At 35.9% G+C, this 11639-nt stretch overlaps 1 protein-coding gene across 2 annotated transcripts in view; it reads right to left on the bottom strand.

Moving 5' to 3' along the window:
- The window catches only part of USH2A (usherin), a 797990-nt gene extending 786685 nt beyond the window's left edge, over positions 1-11305 (bottom strand). The window contains exons 1-3 of one of the 2 annotated variants that reach the window (XM_015116269.3): positions 11069-11305; positions 9750-10435; positions 6421-6586 (exon numbers count right to left, since the gene is read on the bottom strand). In XM_015116269.3, the coding sequence (XP_014971755.3) occupies positions 6421-6586; positions 9750-10231 (648 nt within the window). In that variant the 5' untranslated portion in view covers positions 10232-10435; positions 11069-11305. Of the gene's footprint in view, positions 1-6420; positions 6587-9749; positions 10436-11068 lie in introns of those variants that run through there. The other variant, XM_015116260.3, reaches the window with a different exon arrangement.
- Positions 11306-11639: the final 334 nt, after the last annotated feature.

Consider the following 11639-nt stretch of genomic DNA (forward strand, 5'->3'; position numbering starts at 1 on the left):
TGTTTTAGCAGACATTATTTTCTTTACATATTCAAATTTATGGTGTAAGCTAAATAGGTCAAGTTTGTTTGTTTCCAATTTGTAATGGGTATCCTAACATTTTGAGGAGTTACATAGTTTTCCCAGGGTTACACAATTTTTTACTAAAAGGTCAAGAATTAAAGCTTTGCCTTCTGCTTAAATATTACATTTTAAAATCACATGCCAAAAATGCACAGAGAATAATTACTTTTTTACTTGGATGGTTTTACCTCTTCCATAATCAAGTAGCAGTTCTTCCTTCTTTATATTTTATCATAATAAGGGTTGATTCTATATGGCATGGGTCAGGAGATCAGACTGGCTTAAGGGAAATATTCTTTCTTTAAGCCATTGTAGTCTATCCCAACTGCCATAAAACATGGAAATATTGAGTAGAACTTTATACAAAATTACATTCTGTTGTACAGTTAAACTGCTTGTATCAATGAAGGGCGTAGTTACAAAATACATTTAATTATTTGTATAAATCATATAAATATCTGAAGCATTACAAATGTTTATATTATAAATATGTACAAATATGTATAAATATACAAAATTACATTTACATTACAAATATATGTTTTCAGTTCTTTTGGGTTTCTGTGCCATTTTTTTTTTTCAGTTTGGAGAATTTTAAAAACTATTGTTTAGATCTGCTCAGTGACCCAGGTTCATGGCAAGTTATTATTTTTAGTTTAAGGTCAGAGAAACTTGAGACTATAAATGTAGGCAGGTAGTTTAAATTTCCTAAGGCTAATATTTTAAAATCTCTATAATGGAGATAATATAAATCAATGGCATATAACTATTATTAACACTATATGAAACATATTACAAGTATGTCACTATTTCATTGTATAACTGCAAGTATGTAACATGTTTCATATAGTGCACATAAAGCAGTGATTAATAGCAGCTATGATAATTTATAACTGATTGTTTTGAAAAACTTCATTATATTCTATAGATCTTTACTTATTTTAAATAACCCAAAACTATTCAGCTAACCTGAGCTGTTAACTCAGCTGGGTAGAAATAAAGAGAAGGCTTTGCACACAGAAACATTTAGCACACACATACATGCATACTTACACATGCATACACACACACACATACAGTCAGAGTTGAATGCAATGATATATTAAAGAAGTAATATGGATTGAGATTCTCTTGGAGTGGGAGTGGGGCTGGGATGTTATTCTTATGAGAATTCTATGCCCTAGAGCTTACTGAACTGAATGAGGAGGCTTCCATAAGGTGACATGGTTGTTTTATGTTCCCTCAATCAATAGGAACATGGAAACACCTTTATAAAGAGTGCACATGGGCATACAGTTCAGAGATTAATTGAGAGACTTGGTTTATCTATTCTAACAAATGTTGGTTAAATTGCATTTTCTTTTCCTCCAGAACCATCAATAGATTTTCTTTCTTAGATTGAATACATAAATCAAAAGAGCATACTTCATGAACAAACTATGATTATGAAACTCCTATCCTTCATCTATTGATTCCTAAAACTTTATTTACCCATGCATTTTTTTCTTCATTGTATCATATTAGAACTGCTCTTTTTCACACTATTGTAGCTAGAGTCATCTATGGCTCTTGAATTGTCAATGTATCAATGAGCCCTCAAAATAGCATAGAAGATGTGAACAAGCCCAATGCTAAATCATTTCTTGGTTCCACAGCTGTAGTATTTCATCAGCTTCAAATTGTAGTAATTGTCTTACTGCAGTTCTGCATAATTACTAGAAGGACGACTATACTGATGATTCTTTGATGCTATTTGTGCTATAAAATGTGTGGAACTGCTTAAGGCAAAATATATTTTCAAAGAAAACCGTAAAGTTTTACTTTTAAATGAAATGCCACTAAACACATCGACTTATTTCCAAATTGTTTTACTTACCAATCCATAACAAAATGCTAAAGTAAATTTTTTTACATATTTCAAAACTTTTATAAGAGTAATCAAAGGAAATCTTTTAACTACACCATGTGCTGATTCAATATGAAAACTAAGCTTTAAAATTTTTGCTAATATTATCAGTGTTCCCTATATGATAACAAAAAGTATGAATTGATTTTTTCTAGTTTTAGTATAAAAGATGGCATAATGAATTTTAGCTTGATATAATTTGAAATAGCCAATATATTAAACCCCAAAGTAAAATTTCAGTTGGCAATCCTATCAGATTGAAGTCCCTAAATGAATATTAATTTAAACACTAATCATTTTCCAACAGGTTGAGGCTTTAAAATGCTAGTTGTAGAATGAAAGCTGTGAGATTCATTACCATAGCAATATTGAGCATTTTGTTTGTTTGTTTGTTTGTTTGTTTAGGAAATTCAATTTCCAATTTTGGTATGTCTGGATGTCCTGGCATCATTTCCCCCAGAGATTTAATTATTTAAAACCACGTTTTTCTGATTTTACTGGTGGGAAGCTGTTACCAAGTGAACTGTCTGAGATAAAGCATAAGTTGAGATCTGCTAATTAATTTTATGTCACCAGGTATAAGCAAACCAGTATAAAATCACTATAAGCAGCGAAGTAAAATTCTGGTTTCTGGGCTATTCCACGTATAGAGTTGCATGTTTTAGTTTTACACATGCACAGAAACACACACATTGTATAAATTCATCAATTTGTGGCCATTTGGAAGATGGCTGAAAATACACATATACATAAAGTGCAGGTTTGTAGTTTGAAACTTGACTAAACAAGATTATTAATCATTTGTTCTATCCTATGCCTAGCATGATAAAAGTCCCTAATCCCCAAATTAAATGGAGTTTAGATGCATTATATGATCATTCAACAGTAAGATACATTTTGCACTAAAATATTTTTTCTGCAAATGTTCTTGCAGTTATACAATGGAATAGTAACAAGCTACATTTCTCTATATTTTGTCCATAAAAGCTAGCCAAAAAAAACCCGTTTTTGTGTAAATACCAGACAGCATGGGAGAAGACAGAAGAATAGACTGATTATTGGTTAATGAGGCTGGCTCTGTCACTTACTATCTAAATAACCCTACACAGCTCAACAGCTTGCCATACTTTAATGACTTGCGCTACACTCCACACTCCACTTACTTTTTTATGAAGAATTCAAGAGGCCCTCATTTTGTTCATCTAGTTCAATCTTTTTATGTAACTGGGGAAACTGAGTCAAATGATTCAGTTTGAGACGTCGAGACGGGCAGGGTATAGGTGTGAGCCACTGTGCCCAGCTTCCATTACTTCTTATAACAATATTTAAGCAATTAGTACATTCTTTATTAGACAACTATCATATGGATTCCTATAAATTTTATTTTTAAGACTACAGAGTAGCATAACCTAAATCAGATTTCCCAACTCCTAATCTCCTGTCCTTCCTGTCGCTTTTTTTTTTTTTTTTTTTTTTTTTTTTGAGATAGGATCTTGCTCTTTCATCCAGGCTGGATTGCAGTGGCATGATCATGGGTCACTGAAGCCTTGACTTCCGGGTTTAGGTGATCTTTCCACTTTAGCCTCAGCCTCCTGAGTAGCTGGGTCTACAGGCATGCACCATCACACCTGGCTAATTTTTTTAGGGTTTTTTTTGTAGAGACGAGGTTTTGCCATGTTGCCCAGGTTGGCCTTGAACTCCTGGTTCAAGCTATCCATTCACTTCCACCTCCCAAAATGCTGGGATTACAGGCATGAACCACCACACCTGGCTTCCATTACTTCTTTTAACAACTTTTGAGCAATTAGTACATTCCTTATTAAAAATGTAGGTGGGGCACTGTGGCTCACGCCTGTAATCCCAACACTTTGGGAGGCCAAGGCAGGTGGATCACCTGAGGTCAGGAGCTCGAGACCAGCCTGGCCAACATGATGAAACCCTCTCTCTACTAAAAATACAAAAAATTAGCCAGTGTGGTGGTGGGCACCTGTAATCCCAGCTATTCGGGAGGCTGAGGCTGGAGAATCTCTTGAACTCGGGAGATGGAGGTTGCAATGAGCCAAGATCATGCCATTGCACTCCAGCCTGGGCAACAAGGGAGAAACTCTGTCTCAAAAAAAACACAAAAAACTATAATATGGATTTTTATAAATTTCATAATACCTTAAACATATTCAGACTAGTGTCCAATATAAAGGAACCTTATATAGATCTCCATTTTAGAGTAAATAATTGTTCTTCAATTTTCATTTGAGTATATCCAGATTCCCATAATGCTGGGTACCCCTCAAATAAGTGCTAGACGATTAAATTACAGATCTGAATGGTTCTAACATTTTGTGATTGTCTAGTTCTTTAGTTTTAATATAAAATTCAGAAGAGTTTAAAACTTATGCAAAAAAATAAATAAAAGAGTGTACAAATCGAAAAGGACAAGTTTTCTCTTGATAGTCAAACAGTTATGAAATAAAGCAGTCTCATTAAATCATAAGTACTTTAACCTTTTCTTGAAAGAAGGGAAAGATTTAAAGATTTATGAAGAAATTTTGCCTAAACTAGGAAATGACTCATATTTGACATGTATTGAAATGATAATGCTGATTTCAATAGGCACTCTAAGAGCATTTTATTCCCAAGAGAGTAATTCAGTCATGGTTACCTCTCTGCATTTAGATTTTAAACTTTCTTTGTAAAGCTTTTAATGTACTACTGCCTGCCAAAACATGGCACAGTTTCACAGATAACACAAAATAAAGGCAAGTAAAGAGGATTTTTTTGTCATTGTTGATACAAAAATATGCAACAAACGTATCTATTTGGCATCTTCTGTAAAGATGGCATTGTCTTTGACAGTTTCTATTTCTACTTTTGTAATATTAAAACCCAATTCCATAGGACTGGTCAGTGGGCAGAATGGAGAGCTCAAGACAATGGAAACTTCAAGACTGGGACAAATCGGTCTCCTATCCGTTAACTACTGAACACATGGAGAATAAGCATTGAGAGTCTGAAACCATCGTGGCCTATGGACAAGCCTTGATGTCAGACATGACGTCCCCTTTGTATATCATTTCAACTCTAGTTGTGTATGAAAACACTGACCCCTGCCAATCACATTTGCTAAACTCATACCTTAGTATCTGAAAGCCACATAACAATTATCAAGACCCTCTGAGGATGCACACTCATTATCTGCTTCACGATTTTAAAAAAGTGAGAAATCAAAGATAATTTTTATAAAATGAATGAGTGTGTAAGTGTCGTCTAGTTCAAGTGAGGTTCACATGAGCCACTGGATGGATGCTCATATGAGAGCTCACACTTGAAACTGTGGTACCCAGCACCCCGAGTGACATGATTTGGCTCTGTGTCCCTGCCCAAACCTCATGTCCAATTCTAATCCTCAACGTTGGTGGTGGGGCCTGATGGGAGGTGATTGGAACATGGAGGCATAAAGCACTCATCAGTGCTTTAACACCATCCACCTAGTGCTAGTCTCCTGATGGAGTTCTCACGAGACCTGGTTGTTTAAAAGTGTGTAGTACCTCCCCTACCCTCTCTTGCTCCTATTCTGGCCACGTGAAGTGCTTGCTAAGCCTTTGTCTGCCGCCATGATTGTAAGTTTCCTAAGGTCTCTCCAGAAGCTAAGCAGATGCCAGAATCATGCTTCCTGTATAGCCCACAGAACCATGATCCAATTGAACCTCCTTTCTTTATAAAAAATTACCCAGTCTCAGGTATTTTTTATAGCAGTGCAAGAACAGACTAATACACCTGGTTTGAAAGGCAAGTGTGGCTTTAACTGCATTGGGCCATTCCAGTGCCCTGAAAAAGCAAAAGGATGAACCGTGCCTCTCTTCTGGAGACTGTAAATACCAGACATGTCACAGCTCTCTCAGCCTTTAGCAGCTTCTAAGGCTCATACAAACTGTGGTTGACAACTAAAATAGTAATATAACACCTTTTGAGTGCCTCGAGTGTAAAGTTCATTAGTTCTAAGGTCACTGTTTTAATGCAACAGACACATTTTATTCACATCATCAGTTGCTATCTGAGAAAGACAGCTGTAAAAATCAAGCTGGGGTATTAATACAACCATGACAAGTAAAATTAGTACCAGACATCAAATGAGCCCTTACACATTTTTAAACAAAAGAGAATATACTAACCCAATAAAACAAAAATTTTCTGAGGATATTATAATTACAGACAGCATTGTCTTTAAGTTTCTGTGAGAGCTTTTACAGCAATTTAGGGGGAGGAAATGCTAATATATCAAGAGATACGTCATTAGGTCATTTAAATATTTTTCTTCTTTAGTTATCATTTATACACACCTGAAATCTAAAAGATACTGCTGGAGATTTTGTGAGTAGATGCCATTTAAAGGAGAGAAAGGAAGACAAATCCTTGTGTTTAACCAAATGTTAAGTATTTTTTATTTTACTCACCTGCACACTAAGATGAATCCATTTCTTCACAAGAATTCTCTCCAGTGTCATTACTTTTATTGGAGGTTGCAAACCATTTACTGTGCGATAATAAAACATGGTCTCTTTCTCAGATATTGTAAGTTTGAACACAATCTGCCCATCTACTGTCTTTTCAATAACACACCTTAGGAAGCAACCAGAAAAGAGAGAAAAGGTCAGCATCCAACCAAAAAGGCATGCTAAGGTATTGTGCAGTTACAGTGGTGTTAAAATGACCCCAAACTTTGCTCAAAATGGTATACTATGAATAAGTGCCTGAATGTCATTATATTCAATGCAAGCTTTATGCCAATGAAGAAATCCCTTTATTTCAATAAAAATAGAATTCTTATTTACAATATATTCCCCAAAGCCTCAGCACCCTTCATTAAAGATTCATGATGGAAACTAAAGTGGTTGAATCATTCCACAAAACTAACATTTAGGCTATTGGCTCATTAGTTCTCCTGCTATTTCTTTTAGAGGAAGTGGTGCAACACACTACAGGCCGCTTGAGTAGTCAGTCATCAGTGCAAATTTTTCTTTTTTTAACGTAAAGCAAATTTAGTGTCTATGGAAGGCTCTAAACTGGTAGCCATGAAGTCAGAATCGCTCTATTTAATTCCTATGGTGAAATAAAGAATGGACAGCTATAGTCTCTACTCACCCCATCAACTGGCCCAAAGCCAAAGCCAGTGTCTGTAAGATGACTGGCTACCTCTCTATGACCATACAGTCCAACTGAGGCACTGAGATCATGTTAAATATCTGAGGTGAAAGGTCATTCAGTCTTCTGGAACACAGTGAAATACAATTTTGAAAAAGTAGAAGAGTTTTCAGAAAACTTCTAGGTCTTGTGTCAGGGAAGTTATCAAATTATTTTAACTTATCTCTATCCTTATTAGAGTGACACAACTTTCAGACCTTGGATTCCTTTCTTCACATGGTTACCTCCTACTTAGCATTGGCATCTGAATGATTATGCTTGGTCCTGGCACCCTTCTTCTGGCTCAGGGTTGGTTGAGGTGTATCACTCTGTGCTCCCTTAACATACTGCGCTGCCTAGGTAATAGCACTCATCCATCTGTACCCTCCATTAGATCATTTAGATCGTGAGTATTCTGAGGATACACACAGACACCTAGTATACAGTAGTCTCTCAAAAAATGATGAGTTTGTGATAAAATTTGGTAGGAAGTATCAGAGAGGCAAAGGTATAAAATTGAGCCAATCAAGAACTACTGCTAAAGATGGTTTAAAGCTTTCCTTAAAGGGCACGTTTTTCACAGATAATTTCTTCTCACTTGCATCTATCACTTGCATCTAATTTTTCCTGTGTTGGGAGGTAAGAATAAGATTATAGAACACTAATAGTCCCTCTTTTACTGTCACAATTTTACTATATTTTGTATGTATATTTGGAATAAAGTTATAAGTGCAAGTATATTTTTAATTTAGGGAAATAGATTTACATGAAATAAAGGTTTTATATAAGTAGAAATAAAAGTTTTATATAAATTCTGCAAATTGTATATTTAACCCTTCAGTAGTTGAATATTTCTAATTTACTGAAGTGAGTTTGTTTTTATCCCTACCCATCAGGTTTTAACCTGAAAAGAGTTTGCCCTATTCATTTTTCTTCAGTTTAAATCTACGAGTGAGAATTCGACCATTACTCAAGAATGTATTTACCAAATGCAGACTTATTTCCCCAAGCTTACTGAAAATGCATTTCTTAATATGTTATTGATTATCTTCCTTGCTATTTTGTTTGCTTGTAAACATACTAGCTTTGGTAGATAATAAATGTGAGAGGAAGGCAGGTAGCAAAATATTTAGGAACTGGATTTATTCTGCTCCTGAATAAACAATAATTGGATAATCCATGTTTTGTTTGTTTTACTTATCTAGTGCAAACACCCCGAAATTCCCCCAATTCCCAAAGGTATTTTAATTTTGAAAATGGAAACGACCTTGATACAAGGAACTCTCAAAACCATTAACCATGTTCTTCCAACGCTGTAAATACTTCTCTCTCTTATTTATACAAAATGATGTCAATAGAAGATGAATTTGGTACAGATATGCCTCTACAAGCTCAGAAGGATATTTTATCTTAGCCCTATTTGTCGAAAGACAATGTTTTAAGACTCTTCGGATACTAATTATATAAACTGAGTAGCTTGAATTTACTAGAATTTCAAACAGTAAGAAAACAAGGTTTTCTTTGAGGAGAGATATAGAAATTGGAATTGTTTGTGATTAATTTTCTGATTAATCCAAATTTAAAACAAAATGAAGACATGCCAACTTTCACTTGGCAAATTGAAACTAAACACCAAAGATATTTAAGTCCTATTTGCTTATGAGATTGTAATACTTTTCTGGTTTGTTTCACAAGTTTTTAGATATCCAGTCAACGCTGTCACACAAAGAAAATGTCAAGAGAAAGGGCCAAAAGCCCTCTAGGAAGACAAAAGATAAGCAAAAATTCCTCAAAATGATCCTATATATTAAAATCTTCAAGTTGGCAATAAATATTTAGGAGAAACTCGTTAGATATCAGCTTGAGAACAGATTACAGAATGAAAACTGGTGATTAAATAACAAAAATGGCAGTAATAAGACCCAGACTCATTGAAGGCATTTCTCTGGGATGAACAGCATGAAAGCTTTTGAGAATCTCTCACATTACCTACATATTTCTTAACTAATTAGAAAATGAAAACACCACAAGATAAATAACTAAAAGCTGTATTTTTTTAGAGATGGGTTTTTTTTAATATATTCAATTTATATTACTGAACATCTTCCATGAGTCAAACAAGACAGCTCTTCTTAGGGAAACGAGGATGAAGAAAACAGTCCCGAGGCCTGAGAGAACTATATGGCCAATGAAAATGTTATACCCTAGTAAGGAAATGTTATTTATATAAACCCAGATCAAGATTTTGAAAATGTTAATTATTTGCATTGTGAGTTTCCAGGCCTTAAAACTCACTCTGAGTCTGGTTTAGGCTTTGGAGGCTAAGACCAAAGGTCAAGCTAAGCTATAGAAAATAAATGATTCCTGCACAAACACATTTGCCTGCAATCAACTATTTTAACACATTTTTTTTTGTCATGGTCTACTTCAACCATAGAAGAGAAAAAAAATTAAATGGGGAAACAACTAGAAGAGTTAATCTTCAATAGCATTAATTCTATATTGTTAGCCTTCACTTCTGGTTTGGAATTCAGACTGCAATGCTCTTCACTACTACTGGCTTTTGGAACCTAGGAAAGCTTATACCCACACTACTACTTACATTACACCTTGTTGCTCAGGTTTCAACCATACAGCTAAAGTAAATGATGCCATCAGCCTTGGAGAAGGAGGAGAAGAAAAGCAGTTCTTGTGATTTCCAAAAACAAAACTTGTAGAATTGCTATGGGAGTTGGGATGCAGATCATTCTTGTCCGGTGTGATGCAGCTGAGGCCTGCTGAGAAAAGGGCAGTGTAGGTAGGGTGTGAAGATCTGTATGGGCAATCCTGAATACAAAACCGCTGGGAACAGAACTGAATACTTTCAGCAGCAGCAGAGCTATGACAAAAAGTGCTTCTGTCTGGGAGTCCACATACTGCTTGCGTTGGCACGATGGAAACATTCTTGAAAGCTCCCACGTTCTCCAGTCTTGGGAAAAGACCTCGTGAGTCAGCCAAGGATATCGAAGCAAAATAGGCAAAGATCAACATGTCAATGACCTGAAACAAGAAGCCAGAGCCCAATGAAAGAACCGGGCAATTCATGTTTACAGAAAAGCATTCTCCTCCTGATAAAGCATTCCTAAAGAAATAATCAGGCCCACGCCACTTGCCAGCAGTACTTTAAAGCAGGGTACTTTAAGTGATGTTGCGATGCTCCATTTTCTGGAAACTGCAGACACGTTTTCAGAGTAAGGTAATACCAACGATGTTCTTAGCAATGGCAAAGACATGAGTAGCAGCTGGTATCTGGGAATCAAAAACACAGATCATCAAGGGAAAGCTGCTGCATCTTTAAAACTGAAGCTCATCCCAGGCATGAGGACTTTGAGCTCCTAGAAGCAACACTACTGAACTTCTCAAAAAACATTTTGAAGCACAGTGCTCAGAGTAAAATACTCATTCTTTTGGTAAATCTCTTGATTGTAATGGGCAAATCAAGCACTTTATAAGTCCACAGGACAACCAGTAATATGTATAACCAGTTACATATATATAACTATAAATAATGTATTACACATACGGTAAGTTTATGTTGTTACTTCACCCCAGGGAATTAGCAATAGCATTACCAGCTCTACTTAACAAGGAAAAGAATCTTGTAGATTTTCTTTACACATGCACTGTACATTGTAACCCAGAGCTAACTTGCAGATACTCAAAATAAAGCTAGCAAAGCACTTTGGGCCTTTCCCCTTATCCCAGCATGTACAGCAACTTTAAGCTCAGAGTAAAGCTGATTAGAAACCCAACACCATCTGTCTGTCCTATTTAAATATTTAGCAAAATGTTTGTGTTTCCTCATATGACTATGAATTTGTAGGTTACATATGGATCCCTAATATTGTGCAAGTAATTGTATTGATAAATAAGCTGAGTTACCATTTCTTTATTGCATTTCAACCAGTCCCCTCAGTGTGACAAATGGCTCTTCAACAGGACCGCTGTCCCTTGTTGCCTGGCAACACTGCTGTAACCCCTGGTTACTCTTAGCAAATAGGCTGTAGCAGCAGGAATGCTGGAAGGAAGACTTGGGTGCCCAGGTAAAGTATTCTGCACAGCAAACACTTGGTTACCTGAAACTCAGAGCGTAGTCTGCTTGGTGGCCCTCTTGGAACTGAGCTGCCCAACCTTTCCGCTGGTACCTCAAGCAGTGGGAGGGACCTGGATGGGACCATGCATACATAATTTTAAAGTAGCAGTACACCTTATCCTATAATCCCCCCTCTTGCCCCTCCTCTTTCCTGCTCTCATGCACCTTAATCCATTTAATTCCTTAATCAAAATGATCTACCACTATTAAACACCACACAAGGAATAATTTCCAGTGTTCTTTCTTTTTGGGGGAGAAGAGGATACAAAATGGAATTCTAAACTTTTATGTATTGATGCTCCCAAAGCTTGGCCCATCGATAGAAGTTTCTGTTGACTATTCAGTTGTTGCTGTATCTTT

This window comes from Macaca mulatta, chromosome 1, assembly GCF_049350105.2.
Source record: "Macaca mulatta isolate MMU2019108-1 chromosome 1, T2T-MMU8v2.0, whole genome shotgun sequence".
Lineage (NCBI taxonomy): Eukaryota > Metazoa > Chordata > Mammalia > Primates > Cercopithecidae > Macaca > Macaca mulatta.